General features: G+C 42.5%; 3 protein-coding genes and 1 long non-coding RNA gene across 5 annotated transcripts; 3 read left to right on the forward strand and 1 right to left on the reverse strand.

The window, feature by feature from the left end:
- Positions 1-1,284: 1,284 nt before the first annotated feature.
- On the forward strand, positions 1,285-2,710 carry LOC137798774 (E3 ubiquitin-protein ligase TRIM39-like). Its single transcript, XM_068595719.1, has one exon. The coding sequence runs from the start codon at positions 1,325-1,327 to the stop codon at positions 2,576-2,578; it is 1,254 nt and encodes a 417-aa protein (XP_068451820.1). The 5' UTR covers positions 1,285-1,324; the 3' UTR covers positions 2,579-2,710.
- A 1,252-nt stretch (positions 2,711-3,962) lies between these two features.
- On the forward strand, positions 3,963-6,175 carry LOC137798744 (E3 ubiquitin-protein ligase TRIM21-like). Its single transcript, XM_068595668.1, has 2 exons — positions 3,963-4,030; positions 4,260-6,175. Exon 2 carries the CDS (start codon positions 4,269-4,271, stop codon positions 5,913-5,915), a length of 1,647 nt encoding a protein of 548 aa, XP_068451769.1. The 5' UTR covers positions 3,963-4,030; positions 4,260-4,268; the 3' UTR covers positions 5,916-6,175.
- Positions 6,176-9,286: 3,111 nt separating this feature from the next.
- LOC137798719 (E3 ubiquitin-protein ligase TRIM21-like) lies at positions 9,287-10,936 on the forward strand. 2 transcript variants are annotated; one of them, XM_068595630.1, is made up of 2 exons: positions 9,290-9,516; positions 9,553-10,936. In XM_068595630.1, the coding sequence occupies exons 1-2, from the start codon at positions 9,290-9,292 to the stop codon at positions 10,934-10,936; spliced, it is 1,611 nt and encodes a 536-aa protein (XP_068451731.1). The 2 variants fall into 2 exon arrangements, with proteins under 2 accessions (XP_068451732.1, XP_068451731.1); XM_068595631.1 differs by having other exon boundaries at positions 9,287-10,936.
- Positions 10,937-16,109: 5,173 nt separating this feature from the next.
- LOC137798754 (uncharacterized) lies at positions 16,110-17,933 on the reverse strand. The gene is made up of 2 exons (XR_011079390.1): positions 17,701-17,933; positions 16,110-17,053 (listed from the first exon to the last, which is right to left on the reverse strand). It is a non-coding gene; the product is annotated as an uncharacterized lncRNA (long non-coding RNA).
- Between the last annotated feature and the right edge of the window lie 702 nt (positions 17,934-18,635).

Consider the following 18,635-nt stretch of genomic DNA (forward strand, 5'->3'; position numbering starts at 1 on the left):
AACTTCAGTAAAGAATCTGAATACATCCTCCACCAAAATGTTAAAGCACACAAAGTTTTCCGACTTCTGGTGAAAAACGTCCTCGGACGTGCAGTACTGAGTTGCTGCCAGCAGGTGGCGGCGTAAAGCTGCATGTTCACCACAGCGCTGTCTGCAGGAGCTAGTCTAGTAGCTTCCTGCTTCATTTAATGGAAACATCTTTTAATTTATCACATTTTACATATCTAATCATTAATTAATAATTAATATGATACAGATGCAACCAGCTAAACAATACTTGTCACACACGCAAAAGGATTAGATTACTTTTTTTAATCAAGACTTCTTGACGGTGTGTTTGACTTGAGGACCCGGATCAACGTCTCACACACCCTGCAGCAGCAGAGCTCGTGCACACACACGCCTAAATGAACAAAACGACACATGTACATTTAACGTCTTTAAATAACACATTTAAATACAATACTCGCAAATGTGTCCTCCAAATACTTTTAATGTTCTCTGACAGGAAGGAGGACGTGAGGAACTCCTGCTGGACCAAACTACCATCTGCATTCCTAAAAAGACAACAGAAGATTGATTTACGTCAGTGACTAAAACAGATGCTGGAAAGTGAATGAAAACTTGTGTTAAGAATGATATAACTCGAAAAAAGTTATGTATATCCACTTCCGGAACGGCTTGTCCGCCATCTTGCACTGTCATGTTTCTACGGCAGCCCAGAAGGGACATTGACTCTGGAGAGAAACATTCGCCTTTTACATGATCTGAAATAACATTGGTTCTTAAACAGATGCCGTAAAGTGAATTAAAACTCGTTGTGTAAAGAATTAAATTACTCTGCTGTAAAGTATCACTGTAGTAAAATCACGTGCAGAAGAAGAAACAGTTTGTTTACGTTTTTATTTTATAACGGCAGTCTTGTCCATAAAATCCGCAAAGTTGTGGTGCGCTTCCCTCCTGTGACCAGTAGATGGCAGCACAGCTCACACCAGAGAGGAGCGTTTGTTAAAGGCTTCAACAGACGGCGCACTATTCAACTTCCTCCTCTGATTCAGCGACACATATAGATAAGAAGTAAATATAACATGAGGAGGTTAGAGCTTTACAGAGAGCTGAGCTGTGACTGCCAGTAACATCGTTGCAGAGCTGCATTGAACCGTAAAGTGACACAAACAGTCTCAACCTGGAGGAGGAAACACAACCTCCCAAACAGAGCTGATGAAGGGGCGGGGCTTCTGCGTCACGTCCCTGAAGTGAAACCTAATAATGTGTTGTCAGAGCTACAGTGGAGACAAGCCGAGACTTGAAGCCTCATCTGACCATGTCAGGCCTGAAGAGACATCAGCTGATGGACCCTGTGGAGAACCTGGAAGGCAGGATGTGTACGAAGCATTATAAACCTCTGGAGCTGTTCTGTAAGACCGACCAGACGTGTGTCTGCATGCTCTGCACTGTGTTAGACCACAAGATGCACGAGTTTGTTCCTCTGAAAGATGAATATGAAGGAAAGAAGGTCGAGCTGGAGAAGACAGAGGCTGAAATCCAGGAGATGATCCAGAAGAGACGACTGAAGATTCAGGAGGTCAAACGCATCGTGAAGCTCAGTGAGGAAGATGCAGACAGAGAGAAAGCAGAAGGTGTTCAGGTCTTCACTGATCTGAAGGAGTCTGTTGAAAGAAAACTGAAGGAGCTCATCAACACGATAGAAGAGAAGCAGAGAACAACAAAGAAACAGGCTGAAGACTCCATCAAAGAGCTGGAACAGGAAATCTCTGAGCTGATGAAGAGGAGCACTGAGGTGGAGAAGCTCTGCCTCTCTGAAGACCACCTCCAGCTTCTCCAGAGTTCCCAGTCTCTAAACATCCACCTCCCACCACCCACCAAGGACTGGACAAAGGTCAGTGTTCCTCCAGCATCACATGAGGGGACTGTGAGGAGAGCTGTGTCTCAGCTGGAGGAGAAGATCAGTGAAAAGATGAAGAAGCTGTTTGCTGAAGATGAGCTGAAGAGGGTCCAGAAGTTTGCAGTGGATGTGACTCTTGATCCTGATACAGCTCATCCTGCTCTCATCCTGTCTGATGACCTGAAACAAGTGAATGATAGTGATGTGAGGAAGAATCTCCCAAACAACCCAGAGAGATTTGCTTTCTATAGTTTAGTCCTGGGAAAGCAGAGTTTCTCTTCAGGCAGATTTTACTTTGAGGTTCAAGTTAAAGGAAAGACTCACTGGGATGTAGGAGTGGTCAGAGAGTCGATCACCAGGAAGGGACCAATCGCACTGAGTCCTGAAGATGGTTACTGGACTATATATTTGACAAATGGGAATGAGTACACGGCTGGTGCTGGCCCTCCAGTTGTTCTCTCCCTGCAGTCTGGGCCTCAGAAGGTGGGGGTGTTTGTGGACTATGAGGAGGGTCTGGTCTCCTTCTATGACGTAGAAGCTGCAGCTCTTATCTACTCCTTTACTGGCTGCTCCTTCAAGGAGAAACTCTTCCCATTATTCTGTCCTGGTCTTAATCATGGTGGTAAAAACTCTGCACCTTTGATCATCTCTCCTGTGAATCAAACTGTCTGATTCTTTTTTTGTGATCAGAAATTCCCTGAACAATATTGCATTACCAACAATACATATTCACATTATAGTAGTCTATATATACGTCCAGTGTATTTATACACCAGACAAAGTTTTAATACTACAATAGTGACAGCGGTCAATATTAAGTCAAACAATTTCATAAAGTTTGAAATAAAGACTTAATGTCATTTATTGTAATAAAAGTACATATTTAGTGATATCTCATGTAAACTTGTTTTCATCTGAATATGATTTGTCAGTAATGATTTGTGTCACTTAAACAGCTTCAGGGTTAAAGCATGAACATTAAAAGTATCTTTAAGTTTGTGTCACTCTTATAAAGGTGGATTTGTTTCTACTGTGGCTTCTTAAAGAGACCTGAGAGCTCTGTCTGTTACGCTCAGCGATGCAGAGAGAAGCTGAAATTATCTTCAGAACGTAAATTACTGGACAAAAGTTGTAAATGTACGGATTTATATTTGTTTTGGGTTTTAAATAAAGCTCTTTCTTGTGGACTGCGGGTGTAACTGTTGATCTCTACCGATGTTAACAGGGAGGATTTATTTTCTAAAATTATATTATGTTTAAGGAACAGTGTGTGACATTTAGGGGGATTAATTAGCAGCAATGAAATATAATATTCATAACTATGTTTTAATCAGTGTACAATAACCTCAAACTAAGACTAGTGTTTTCGTTAGCTTAGAAAAAACTATTTATATCTACTTCCGGTGTGGCTCGTCTTCCACATTCCGCCATCTTGCACCGTCATGTTTCTACGGCAGCCCAGAAGGGACACTGCCTCTGGAGAGAGACATTCGCCTTTTATATGATCTGAAATAACATTGGTTCTTAAACAGATGCCGTAAAGTGAATTAAAACTCGTTGTGTAAAGAATTAAATTACTCTGCTGTAAAGTATCACTACAGTAAAATCACGTGCAGAAGAAGAAACTGTTTGTTTACGTTTTTATTTTATAACGGCAGTCTTGTCCATAAAATCCGCAAAGTTGTGGTGCGCTTCCCTCCTGTGACCAGTAGATGGCAGCACAGCTCACACCAGAGAGGAGCGTTTGTTAAAGGCTTCAACAGACTTCACACTATTCAACTTCCTCCTCTGATTCAGCGACACATATAGATAAGAAGTAAATATAACATGAGGAGGTTAGAGCTTTACAGAGAGCTGAGCTGTGACTGCCAGTAACATCGTTGCAGAGCTGCATTGAACCGTAAAGTGACACAAACAGTCTCAACCTGGAGGAGGAAACACAACCTCCCAGAGCTGCTGAAGGGGCGGGGCTTCTAATGAAGGGGCGGGGCTTCAACTTCACGATCCTGAAGTGAAACTTAACGTTTTGTCAGAGCGACAGTCGAGACAAATCTCTGTGTTTCTGTGGAAAGAAATATTACACTTTGCTCGTCGGGATTTTCTCAACAGCTGACCCAAATACTGGTGAGTGACAGCTGATGGTATTTACTGTGTTTTAATAACTCAACACAAAACTCACAGCTCGAATCAAACAGAAAGTTAATCTCTTTTCATTTCCTCATGACACAAGGTCAGATGGCCTTATGTGAAGATTTACAAGAAGGAAAATCAAATTAAACTAAAATTCTAATGAATAATTATGTATTCAAAAGCATTTTTATTAATTTTCTTTTTTTCAACTTTTTGTCCTCAGTGTGTAGATATGGCTGCTGTCAGCAATCTGCTGACTGAAGATCAGTTTCTGTGCTCCATCTGTCTGGATGTGTTCACTGATCCAGTCACCACACCATGTGGACACAACTTCTGCAAAAACTGCATCACTGAACACTGGAACACCAGTTACAGATGCCAGTGTCCCATGTGCAAAGAGGTTTTCGCCACAAGACCGGATATGAAGGTCAACACCTTCATCTCTGAGATGGTTTCTCAGTTCAGACAGTCGGCTCAACAGAAAGCCAGCAGCAGCAGCTCAGAGCAACAAGAGTCCAAACCAGGAGAAGTTCCCTGTGACGTCTGCACTGGAACCAAACTGAAGGCCCTGAAGTCCTGCCTGGTGTGTCTGGCCTCCTACTGTGAGACTCACCTGGAGCCTCATCTGACAATGTCAGGCCTGAAGAGACATCAGCTGATGGACCCCGTGGAGAACCTGGAAGGCAGGATGTGTACGAAGCACGATAAACCTCTGGAGCTGTTCTGTAAGACCGACCAGACGTGTGTCTGCATGCTCTGCACTGTGTTAGACCACAAGATGCACGAGTTTGTTCCTCTGGAGGAAGAATGTGAAGGAAAGAAGGTTGAGCTGAAGAAGACAGAGGCTGAAATTCAGGAGATGATCCAGAAGAGACGACTGAAGATTCAGGAGGTCAAACGCATCGTGAAGCTCAGTGAGGAAGATGCAGACAGAGAGAAAGCAGAAGGTGTTCAGGTCTTCACTGATCTGAAGGAGTCTGTTGAGAGAAAACTGAAGGAGCTCATCAACACGATAGAAGAGAAGCAGAGAACAACAAAGAAACAGGCTGAAGACTCCATCAAAGAGCTGGAACAGGAAATCTCTGAGCTGATGAAGAGGAGCACTGAGGTGGAGAAGCTCTCCCTCTCTGAAGACCACCTCCACCTTCTCCAGAGCTTCCAGTCCCTAAACATCCACCTCCCACCACCCACCAAGGACTGGACAAAGGTCAGTGTTCCTCCAGCATCACATGAGGGGACTATGGTGAGAGCTATGTCTCAGCTGGAGGAGAAGATCGGTGAAAAGATGAAGAAGCTGGTTGAAGTTGAGCTGAAGAGGGTCCAGAAGTTTGCAGTGGATGTGACTCTTGATCTTGATACAGCTCATCCTAAACTCATCCTGTCTGCTGACGGGAAACAAGTACATGATGGTGATGTGAGGAAGAATCTCCCAAACAACCCAGAGAGATTTTCTTATTCTCTTAGTGTTTTAGGAAAGCAGAGTTTCTCTTCAGGCAGATTTTACTTTGAGGTTCAAGTTAAAGGAAAGACTAAATGGGATGTAGGAGTGACCAGAGAGTTGAGCAAAAGGAAGGGAAACATCACACTGAGTCCTGAAGATGGTTTCTGGACTATATGGTTGAGAAATGGAAATGAGTGCTTGGCTCTTGAAGACCCTTCAGTTGTTCTCTCCCTGCAGTCTGGGCCTCAGAAGGTGGGGGTGTTTGTGGACTATGACGAGGGTCTGGTCTCCTTCTATGACGTAGAAGCTGCAGCTCTTATCTACTCCTTTACCGGCTGCTCCTTCAAGGAGAAACTCTTCCCATACTTCGGTCCTTGTAATAATCATGGTGGTAAAAACTCTGCACCTCTGATCATCTCGCCTGTCAAATTAAACTAATCACATTTCTTCTTCCATTATCGATGGATTTCCAATCGAGGGAACAAATGTACATATATTCAGTGTGAACTCTATAATGTGCATCATATTTTCTACAGAATCGGTTTCCTGTGTTGATTGATGATGTTTCTCTTCAACCCTGAATCTCAACACACGTCATGTGTAGAATATTTAACTAAACACCTGATGAAGTCACAAATTTAAAATTAGTGGAAAAGATGCAGATTTTTCTATTTTGTTTGAAAACTTTGTCACTTTTGCCAAGTTTGATTTGTTTTGTGAGTACTGGACAGAGGAATCAACTAAATTTGTAAATATGTGATTGTTGAATAAAAACTGTGGAATAAACTCAAAGTTTAACACAACGCCTGAGTCAGCAGTAACTTCAGCACCAAACACCGAACAGAAGAGACATTTCATCACCAACACGTTGTGTTTTCTGTGAATCCTGCATCAAACCAGTGAAAACTACACAACACAGGTGAGCTGAGCGCGTGACAAAGCGGTGGCAGCGCTTGACCTGAGTCATGAGAACGGGCTTAGTCTTCATGCAGTCAGCTTTACAACTCAGCCTGTTTGTTACAATATGAGCCAAAAAAGCCTTTTATTTAAATATTCAAGTATATAGCAAATCAAACAACATGATATGGTCCCCAGAATTTGACCTTGGATGACTTCTATGACTCAAACTAGCTGACAACCTGTTAAAACTAATCAAAGCAGAGTCCATTAACACGGCTAAAGAGAAACCTGGGGTTGTTCTTATATTTCTCTATTCATGATGAGTAATAGGCTCCTCTGACATTAAGGAGGGAAACTTTTACCAACGGCCTACACTCTGGTAGCATGAGATCAAAAGTTATACGGCAATGGTCTGATAGAAGACTGTTCTGTGGAAAGTTGTTAAATGTTAAATGTTAATGACATATGCAAGAACAAGGTGGAGGGTTAAAGCAGTGAGTGGGTTTCTGTACTCTCTGACAAACGCCAATTGACTAACAATGAGATGAATGCAGCACTTTAACCCTGTTGAAGAGCGTTCGTTGCGGGTTATCAATTGTTGTTATAAAGTTAAATCCACAACTAAAGGACTTGAACACAGGTGAGCCATTAGAAGCCAAGGACAGTGGCTGGACATTGTTGAGGAAAAACACAATATGGAAACAAATGACTCATTTTCTCAGGTTAAAATCAGGGACCCATGAGCAGTGCTGAGAGAAATGGATAACATTCAAGGGATCAAGTGACCAGATATGAATGGACCTAAATAGTGCAAAGAGCGATTGTTGACCCCCTTTTGTTGTTTATTTTCTTTATCTATCTATTAATTTATTTTAAATTTCTTTTTTTGTAATTTACAATGTGTTGTCGCGTTCTTTGTTACCTAAAAAAAAAATCAATGAATAAAAAGTTTTAAAAAATAAAAAATTTAAATGAATTTTTTTTTGGGATCTGACAGAATTATACAACTTTAAATATACACTTAATTTACAACTTATAGCTATAATATTTAAACAATTTAGTTAATGTGAACTAGCTGTTTGGCAACTAAATGCTTGGATCACAGCATCAAGCTCGTGTGACATCAAATCCGTTACCTATTCGGGTATTAAGCTTAAAAGTCATGCAGCCTCAAATCGACTCATATTGTTGAAAAACCTCACGCGCTTCCCGCATATAACTTCATGTCCCCTCGCGCATACAGTAAATACAGTTATAATACAGCTTAGTACTGGCATTTTAGTGGTTGAAGGACGGACCCTAAACGGACGTAAGTTGATGTTTTAATAGTTATGTAAATTGTTAATTTGGTTGTTTCTCTTTGTGTGTTCAAATTGTTACCATGTTCTTTATTTTGTGTCTGTCCTTTTGAATAAATGTAAATACTTTTGAAAACCTGACATTGTTAAATATACCAGCCCCAAAACACAACATGTGCTAACTAAGCTAACACCAGTTTTGCTGGTCTTTGCTGGTTTTTCTAGCAGGGACCACAACACAACACTTTGTGACACAAACCGTTTGTAACACTAACAGTTGTACATTTATAAAATTACAAAGTCGAATTGCATGCTGGTTACAGCTCGCACACAAACAACAGGAAGAGTACACATTACTGTATTGGTATTGAGTAAACGGCCTGTGGCTCAAAAGTTAAATTAAAACCTTAAGTTATAAATCTTAACCTTTCCATCCGTCAAACTGACGTAACGGTACTGTGAATAAATAATAAACTCATAAAGATCGCTCGTTAGATCCTCATAACCTCTACGGAGAACTCGGAGCCAGCGAATCATTTAAAAAGTCCTGCCGTGTTCAGGTGTCTCTCAGCCGGCAGCAGAGGGCGGTGACGTGCCGCTGCCCGGCTCATCGGTCCCGCGAGCAGGACTTCAAACCGTCGGCTGATTCTTGACAAACCGACCGCAGATTTGAAACTTTAACAACTAACTTCTCGCCAGAAAACATCTTAAAATTACATTATGTGACTAAACAACAGTAGCATTCAGAAACTGTCAATTTTCAGTTTTAACTTCTCCTCCGCCATTGTTCCCTGTTTAATTGTGCCAAAATGCATTCTGGGACACACAAACAGCTGTTTGCCGCCCGGATAATTTGCATTTCCCAGCATGCAATTTAGCCGTGTAATTTTGCACCATGACTAAACTTAAAATACCTGACAGGTAAGCAACTTCGCTGCGCGTTCTTAGTTAAACTATGTTGTCTTAATTAACATTTTGAGAGTAGAGTTACATCTGGTGTAGGGTTCGTGCACCGGCATGACGGTGTGTGAAAAATTCATACAGTACAATCCGTATACCGGGACAGCCGGTATATGCACAGCCCTCCGTAATAAAATAGGAAAAATGATGATGCATGAAAAACTGAACAAGTTGGCCAAGCACTGAGCTGAACCCTGGACTGACAGAGGGATTGTTCCAGAGCAGAGCAAAAGGGCGGTTTGTCATGTCGTTACCTGAAAGAGGCAATAAAAACTCATAAACAAGCTGCTATGAGAGGTTGTGCAACACTAACAAGAGGAGCGCTTCTCAGTAAACTAAACTTCATGTTTGAGAGCGACAGCGGAGCTGCAGTCGAGACAAGACTCTGTTTCTGAAATATTAAACTGACTTTTTCAGGTCTTTCTCAACAACAGACTCAACTACTGGTGAGTGACAGCTGATCATATTCACTGTGTTTCAATAAGTAGCGTTAACACTAAACGCACAGCTTTAAGCAAACGGAGTTAGACTTCTGACACTGTTCAGATGGAAACCTCAGTTACATGAACATTTCTGTAGAGTTCAATACAATGTTGTTGGTTTTTATATTGTAGTATTTAGGCACACTTTGACTTTTGTCCTCAGTGTGTAGATATGGCTGCTGTCAACTGTCTGCTGTCTGAAGATCAGTTCATGTGCTCTGTCTGTCTGGATATGTTCACTGATCCAGTCACCACACCATGTGGACACAACTTCTGCAAAAACTGCATCACTAAACACTGGAATACTAGTGACATGTGCCAGTGTCCCTTGTGCAAAGAGCTTTTTACCACAAGACCTAAACTGCTCGTCAACACCTTCATCACTGAGATGGTTTCTCAGTTCAGACAGTCGGCTCAACAGAAAGCCAGCAGCAGCAGCTCAGAGCAACAAGAGTCCAAACCAGCAGAAGTTCCCTGTGACGTCTGCACTGGAACCAAACTGAAGGCCCTGAAGTCCTGCCTGGTGTGTCTGGTCTCCTACTGTGAGACTCACCTGGAGCCTCATCTGACAATGTCAGGCCTGAAGAGACATCAGCTGATGGACCCCGTGGAGAACCTGGAAGGCAGGATGTGTACGAAGCATTATAAACCTCTGGAGCTGTTCTGTAAGACCGACCAGACGTGTGTCTGCATGCTCTGCTCTGTGTCAGACCACAAGATGCACAATGTTGTTCCTCTGGAAGAAGAATGTGAAGGAAAGAAGGTCGAGCTGGAGAAGACAGAGGCTGAAATTCAGAAGATGATCCAGAAGAGACGACTGAAGATTCAGGAGGTCAAACGCATCGTGGAGCTCAGTGAGGAAGATGCAGACAGAGAGAAAGCAGAAGGTGTTCAGGTCTTCACTGATCTGAAGGAGTCTGTTGAGAGAAAACTGAAGGAGCTCATCAACACGATAGAAGAGAAGCAGAGAACAACAAAGAAACAGGCTGAAGACTCCATCAAAGAGCTGGAACAGGAAATCTCTGAGCTGATGAAGAGGAGCAATGAGGTGGAGAAGCTCTCCTTCTCTGAAGACCACCTCCACCTTCTCCAGAGCTTCCAGTCCCTAAACATCCACCTCCCACCACCCACCAAGGACTGGACAAAGGTCAGTGTTCCTCCAGCATCACATGAGGGGACTGTGAGGAGAGCTGTGTCTCAGCTGGAGGAGACTCTCAGTGAAAAGATGAAGAAGCTGGTTAAAGTTGAGCTGAAGAGGGTCCAGAAGTTTGCAGTGGATGTGACTCTTGATCCTGATACAGCTCATCCTGAACTCATCCTGTCTGCTGACGGGAAACAAGTACATGATGGTGATGTGAAGAAAAATCTCCCAAACAACCCAGAGAGGTTTTCTCAATATATTTTAGTCCTGGGAAAGCAGAGTTTCTCTTCAGGCAGATTTTACTTTGAGGTTCAAGTTACAGGAAAGACTGAATGGACTTTAGGAGTGACCAGAGAATCGATCAACAGGAAGGGAGACTTCGCAGTGAGCCCTCAGAAAGGTAACTGGATTATACGGTTGAGAAATGGAAATGAGTACACAGCTGCTGAAGACCCTCCAGTTGATCTCTCCCTGCAGTCTGGGCCTCAGAAGGTGGGGGTGTTTGTGGACTATGAGGAGGGTCTGGTCTCCTTCTATGACGTAGAAGCTGCAGCTCTTATCTACTCCTTTACTGGCTGCTCCTTTAAGGAGAAACTCCTCCCATTCTTCTGTCCCTGTGTTAATGATGGTGGTAAAAACTCTGCACCTCTGATCATCTCTCCCGTCAAATTAAACTAATCACATTTCTTCTTCCATTATCAATGTATTTCCAATCGAGGGAACTAATCAGTGGCGGCTGGTGACATTGTTTTTGGGGTGGGCGCAGTTAGGCAGCGCGGTTTAAATAGCACTCCACAATGAGAAGAAAAGAGGTTTTGAGTAGAATATTTTAAAAAACAAAGCTTTATTTCAAGAAAACACAGTGCTCAACACTGTCCAGTAACAACTATCAACAAACTGTAATTTTGGGCATGAGAGGTTCAGAGCAGAATGTTTAAGAAACATTGGATTGGGTTTCAGAGGTTTACAGAATAAAAGAGGTGCCCAGACCTTCACATGAAAGAGGTTTAGAGCAGAATAGATTCAGGAAGAGATAAATCACATTTTACATTGGGTGGTTGACAGAGTAGGCCCCACTACTTGTAGCATCCACACTGGGGGCCCTGCAGTAAGGTGGACCCGATGAGGTCTTTGAAGGCAACGCGTTCTCTGGTGTGTCCAAGTATGGTGTCACACACCTTCAGATAAATATAGAGAGAGAGACAGATACTGAGAATTTGTGGGGAAACATCTACTACAAACAGGCTTTATAATACTGACAAAAGCCAATAATCATAGTTGACAAAATCTTTTGTTTGTCTTGATGGCTCATCAATATATACAAAAGGCCAGCAGCCACCTTGATGCTCTAGCCTGGAGCTACAACACAAACAAACACGCACAAACTAACTTGTTGGGGGTTGAATTGGTATTTTAAATAAAGTTATAGTCTGATATGAGATCCACTCAAATCTAACAATGTCCAGCATGTGTTCTGCTGTAGGAAAGATAAAACATGAAACTCTAACACATAATCTGCTGATTTTGACACTCACCTCTGCAGCAATCCTCCCATGCTTATTCGTATCCAGCTAACCAGCTCCGGTTAGCATGTAGCTTGAGGAGAAGCTCCGGTTGGACGTCCTCCCGCGGTCAGTGATTTGTGCTGGGTTTTTTAATCCGGACGTTCGGGTCCCAACTCTTTCGGCCTCTTTTTGTCAACATCTGATCGTGAATTAAAAGGTGTTTCGCGTAGAGACACCACAGAGTTTTCAGTCGCCATGTCTCTGCTAGCTATGTTGCTCGCGTAGCTACGTGGGAGCTATACAGGAAGTGAGGAAATGATACAGGTCTATGATTCGACGAATAGTCCAGTCACGTTGAAATAAGAAGCGATGTCATTGGCTAGATTCCAGTTTCATCCGCCAATGAGAAGCTCTCCTTGCCGTAACGACCGTGAAAAGTTTGCTCGCTGCCATGTTGACTCCCATTTGGCCGGCGCCCGAGAAAGGGGGAGAGGCTTTCTCAGTGACGATGAATATTTATATTTGGTCACATGTAACCTAGGTGGTTGTTGACAGGGGCTTACGGTCTCCCACACACATTTAGCGCGTCAACACGGTATGTTTCTTGTTTTAATTATTTGGTATATAATGTTTTTTGACGGTATATAAATATATAATTATTTTTTTCTTCTTTTTTTTCCATCTTAAAATGTTAAGAGGGGCGGCGCCCTAGCGCCCTCTATTGACGCACCGCCACTGGAACAAATGTACATATATTCAGTGTGAACTCTATAATGTGCATCATATTTTCTACAGAATCGGTTTCCTGTGTTGATTGATGATGTTTCTCTTCAACCCTGAATCTCAACACACGTTATGTGTAGAATATTTAACTAAACACCTGATGAAGCCACAGACATTTATTTTAACTTCCAGAAGAAATCACTGTTTCTAAAGAAAACTATTTTATTTTAATATTTCATGAGCAGCCATGAAAACATAATCCCCTGATGATATTGCTTTCACATTAAAGTAGTCTATATATACAAATACACAAAGTTTTAATACTACAATACTGACACACCGGTCAATATTTAGACAACAATGAATTAGAGACATAAAAACAAACCAAATAATTACATACATTTTTAAATAAAAACATTTAATGTCATATATAGTAATGAATGTACATATTTAGTAATAATATCTCATGTAAACTTGTTTTCATCTGAATATGATTTGTCAGTAATGATTTGTGTCACTTAAACAGCTTCAGGGTTAAAGCATGAACATTAAAAGTATCTTTAAGTTTGTGTCACTCTTATAAAGGTGGATTTGTTTTCTACTGTGGCTTCTTAAAGAGACCTGAGAGCTCTGTCTGTTACGCTCAGCGATGCAGAGAGAAGCTGAAATTATCTTCAGAACGTAAATTACTGGACAAAAGTTGTAATTGTAGTGATTTATATTTGTTTTAATTTTGAATAAAGATCTTTCTTGTGGACTGTGGGTGTAACTGTTGATCTCCACAGATGTTAACAGGGAGGATTTCTTTCCTCAAATTATATTATGTTTACGGAACAGTGTGTGACATTTAGGGGGATTAATTAGCAGAAATGGAATATAATATTCATAACTGTTTTAATCAGTGTAGAATCACCTCAAACTAAGACTCGTAATGTTTTTGTCAGCTTAGAAAAAGCTATTTATATCTACTTCCGGAGCGGCTCGTCTTCCACATTCCGCCATCTTGCACCGTTATGTTTCTACGGCAGCCCAGAAGGGACACTGACTCCGGAGAGAGACATTCGCCTTTTACGTGATCTGAAGGTACGTATGCGTTCAGAAACCTGATGATAAACTACCGCAGTATTAGTAAGCCCCGACATTAGTAATCTTTCATGTTTTGGTGTCATGTTTTTGGTTTAGTAAACAAGGAGGAATGATTCACTCAATTTAAATCTGAAGACAGACGATGAAGCTTTAAGAGAGATTAGATAAATTGTAGAGATTCATTTGACTAAGTTACTTGCACGCTCTTAAATACGACAATGCCAATGGATATTAGAGAAACAAAAAACCAAACCAAGCAATAACAGACCGGTACAGACTGTCAGGTTGTTTCAGAAATATGTTTTAAATGCACCAGTATTCAATTTCAACAATGTTATAACGGTTAAGGAAAAACTTTTCGGGACGACAAAACCCTCCAAATCCTTCTTTAAAGGATCCCAAATCGATTATAAACACAACTTTATCCCAGCAGATTTAAACACAGAGGCATTTAAACGCTCCTTCTGGTTCTCTGTAAAAAAAAACAAAAAAAACAACAACCCTGAGCTGATTTGTTTACTGTCTGTTTGTTTGTCTGGTGACGTCACCGCATCGATGACGTCAGAACGGTCTTTAAGGTGAACCCGTGCTCTCTCTACAGGTGTGGATGTCGTCTGTAAAAGCTGGAGGGACACCAACCTGTCCTCTCACCTGTCACCGTCCTCTGGGATTGGCCCCGGAATAATTAATGGAGCAGAGGTGGAGGGGAGGGGGAGAGAGGGAGGGAGAGAAGGAGGGAGGGCGGTCATCCAGAGTTCAGGGTAACTCTCAGGTAACTTAATTTCACCTGCAGGTAAGTGTCGACTGCAGCCGGTAAAAGGATCTGCCATAAACACTTTCGACCATGTTGTCGGAGGCTTCAAATGACAAGTGTGTGTGTGTGTGTGTGTGTGTGTGTGTGTGTGGCTAATAACGTAGTCAACCTTTGGCCCCATTTCTTCCTTATGTGGTTGTTTTGCTCTTCTGGTTACAGTGATGTTATTAAAGCTTAACGTAATATCTCGTTTGGACACCAGGGGGCAGGCGAGTCCCACATCACTCTGGACTCTGCGTAATTGTGACGGCATTTCTCACTGTTATTACTGTTTATTAAAACCAAACAATCGATTAATGCAGAAAATAATCAACACATAAATCCATATTGAAAATAATAATATATAATAATACAAAATTAGCGCAACTACAATAAAAACACTGCTTTTACATTGATGCACGACTACTAATCTAAGTTAATAATGCACAACAGAACAGTCACAATGACATTGTTGTAATTTAAAGTACATTTTCCTGATAATACTTTAACCTAAATTCAATAACAGAGTATTTTTGGTTCTTGTACTTTTATTGAATCAAAGGATCCGTGTCCTATCTCCAACTTTGTTCACATCAGTCAGATAAAAAATTAGGTTAACTATAGTTTTCAACATGTGTGTGACGATGCATGTTATTAAAAGTATTCATATTCATTATTGAGGTTCTCTAAACAAGCTGATTTGTTGCAGTGCCTGAGATCTGATTTATTAACATGAATTTAAACCTTTCAGTCTGTCAGAGCTGCTTTGTTTTCCATTAAAAAAAAAAAAAAAAAGGAGAAACTGGCAAAGAGAAACTTCAGAGAAATCTCCAGTCCGACTGGAGTGAAGTGAATCCCGCTGTGCTCGTTCGGGACAAAGGCAGCGTGATTAAACCCGAGGCAGATTGCATCAGCGCGCCTGTGATTCTGCGGCCTACAGTTACACACCTGTCTGCTGATAGCGAGGCTCGGTTTACCTGCCGGGACGGAATATCTGCTCCATCAGACAGCTGCCAGACTGCTAATGAAGAGAGCCGACGGGCCCGAACCGGACCACCTGACCGGGACCACCTGACCGGACCCCCCCGGCCCCGCCCCTCACCGTCCGGGACACAGGTGAGCCCCAGAGATACCATCTGTAATAAGGTGCTCTTATTAGGCTTTTTCTTTTTACACGTTTACACTTGTATTTTACTTTTGTTCAAATATACATGTTCTGGTTTTGTTATGTAATCTGTTGTGTCTATTGTTATTGCTTCTATTGTTTCTGTTTTACCATGTAAAGTACCCTATACCCTTTAAAGTGCTATACAAATACAATTTTTTATTATTAATCTGTGTAGTTTACGAATGCCTTATATTTTATATTACATATTTAAGTCAGTGCTGGACTGTAACTCATGTACTCCAGTATTATTTTGACTGTACTTATGTTCAGTGTTTATATCTTATTGTATGTTCTTGTATACTTCTACATTTCAGAAGTACTTTTTGACTCTTTTTAAACGTACATATGACATGTGAATATTTGTATTTGAGCAGAAGCTTATCAAACATTTCAAATCAGTCAACGAACCGTTTAAAACGTTTTTAAATCAAAGCCAGCTTGTGTTTAAAATCTGTCACGTCAGCACATTCACGTCTGTTTTATAATAATAATAAAAGACAGCTGATCTCTCCCCTGTGCCTCTGTGGATAACACAACACATCCAATTAATTTAAAAAAAAAAAGACCACAACTAAATGAAATGTACAATAAAACTTTTATTGGTAAAACACTTTCCAATCTGTTAAAGTGCTTCATAGAAAATATAGACAAACAAACAAGAAACAACATTGTTGAGTCACGTTCATGATTAGATTCACATAAGAACGGTCAGCTAGGTTATGTTTTTTTTAAAAACTACTGACAGATTCATTAAAGGCAATATTTTAATATAAATGACACAAATTAAGAGCCAAAGCTTGTAATCTTTAAATGACGAGTTTGTAGATGATTTTTGGAAAAAGATGTGTAGTGCGTTAGAAATGTACTTCACAACTGTTGCAATATAATCTGACCTTAAAAGTACAAAAAGTTCAACACATTTAATTGCTTTCTTTCCATGAGTTCGATACCAATCTCGCGTCCGTGCGGAGTAAGTACAGATCTGGAGTCAGAGCGTGTAGCCTAGCCTAGCCTAGCCTAGCTTATCTTAGAGACAGGAAGCAGAGGGAAACTGCTAGTCTTGCCTCGAGTGGGTTTTTGAGGTGTAGCTAAACGTATTTTTTTTATTTTTAGGCCGAGCAATGCTAGCTGTTTCCCTCCGCCTCCAGCCTTTACGCTAAGCTAGGCTAAGCGCACTGTGACTGCGATGCTGGTCGGCGTTTTCCACTTTCTGGCAAGAAAAGAAGCAAATAAGTGTATTTCCCAATTCGTAGAACAATTCCTGTAAATACGCAAAAGCCGGGTTTGATTATGAAAACCAAAAAAAAAAAACATTTAAAAATAAATCGGAGAGATTAAAAATCAGCTAACAGCTGAACAGGTGGAGCGCCGACAACAGTCTGGTTCCCTCTTCAGGTGAGCGGCTCGTCTCCGTCAGGTGGGAGCTCGGAGGTTTCGGGCGTCCTGCAGCCGCTGCCGTCTCCTCTCCATCGCCTGCTGCTTCTTCTGCTCGATCTCTGCCGCTGAACATTTACCCGCCGCTGCAGAAGAACGTGAGACAAAGTCAACTTCATCAACAACAAAAACGCAACTGGACGACGGACATTTGAGGAGCTGGTTGATAATGAAAACATCTACAATTATATTTGTAACCCAAAACTATGAAGAAAAAAAATAACTTTAAAATATAAGAACTAAAACAATGTGAAAGACGACAACTGGAACGTTGGTTTAAAAAGTTAAAGGTTCTCGTTACTGAACCATCGACCTATTGCCTCCACACGGCTCTCAACATGGCGCCTAAAAGTGCAAACAATGCTGACAGAGAGAGAGAAACAGAGAGTGAGCATAGCAAATAGTAGTTTGCTGCTTTCTTATACTAAATATTATAGAGATAATTATAACTAGTTTTGATATATATTGAACGTTCAATGAAAATTATGGAGAAAAAAATGGCGGCGACTGGTAAAAATCTGTCACCCAGTTCTTAGAACTGTCCAAAGGTTCTCACCTATATATAATATAATGATCATTATTATTCATGTCAATTCCTCCATATCACAACATGATGATGTCATAGAAATGACGTGGTCGTTCCTGACTGAACGGTAGAAACTGTATCTGTTCTCATCTTCGCTGTCCGTGACGCTCCAGATTGCCTGGAGGAGGAAACCCTCTCGGCTCTTACCGTTGCCGGTCACCATCAGAACCGGGCCGTTCGGCTTCTTGAAGGTGAACTGCTCTTTGCCGGCGTTTCCCCGCGGCGTCGACGGGACCCGGCTGCTCCCCTGCGTCCACGTCGAGCCGCTCGCGGATCCCGAAGTGTTTTTCGTTTGCGAGCACCTGAGAGACTCCGTCGCCCGAACACCTGCAGCAACAGCAGAGACGCCGACCGGTCGCCCCGGAGCGCAGGAAAGATATGTTGCCGTCTGTTTTGGGGGGTCAAAAGGCTGCCGAGCAGCCGGCCGCGGGTTCCCGTTGGACGGCGGCACAGATGCTCTCAGTTGGGACACTTGAGGCGGAGGCGGTTGCCGCCCGGCGGGCATGTTCTCCGCGCTCTGCAGCCGGTTCTCCACGTCTTCGCACATCTCGCACAGCAGGTCGTCGTCGGCCGGGTCGTCCCACACCGGGTCAGGCGAGAAGAACAAGGACAGGTCCTCGTCCGCGAGGTCCGGGGCCGCGGGCGCAACCGCCGCAGGTTCTGTCGGAAAGCGTTGAGACGTCGCCGCGCTCAATGTTCGCTGGGCGCCGACAGAAGAGAACGGGTTCCGCTGAGCGTCTTTTGAGCCGTAATCCACCTCCGCGTTCGTCTGGATTCTCTGGAAAGGAACGTTCGGGTTGGGCTCCAGTTTGAACGTCGCTCTCGGCCTCACGTTGACCCTCTCCACGTCGGCTCCGCTCGCAGGACTTCCCCGCTGCTGTCGCACTTCACCGAGCGGTTTCTGGGTCGAGCTGTGCCGCGGCGCGCTGAAGCTCTGCGGGTCTGGCGTCGTCTCCCACGCCAAAGAGTCGTCCAGCAGGTCATCGTCATCCCAGTCGTCCTCGAACTCGTCTTTCGCCGAAGTGACTGTCGCGTTCGCTGATACCGAGACGGCCGACGTGGAGGCGGGGCCTTGCGAGGAA

The sequence above is a fragment of the Clinocottus analis genome, unplaced genomic scaffold, assembly GCF_023055335.1.
Source record: "Clinocottus analis isolate CAN_PGR_092001 unplaced genomic scaffold, fCliAna1.0.p SCAF_31, whole genome shotgun sequence".
In the NCBI taxonomy this organism is placed as follows: Eukaryota; Metazoa; Chordata; class Actinopteri; order Perciformes; family Cottidae; genus Clinocottus; species Clinocottus analis.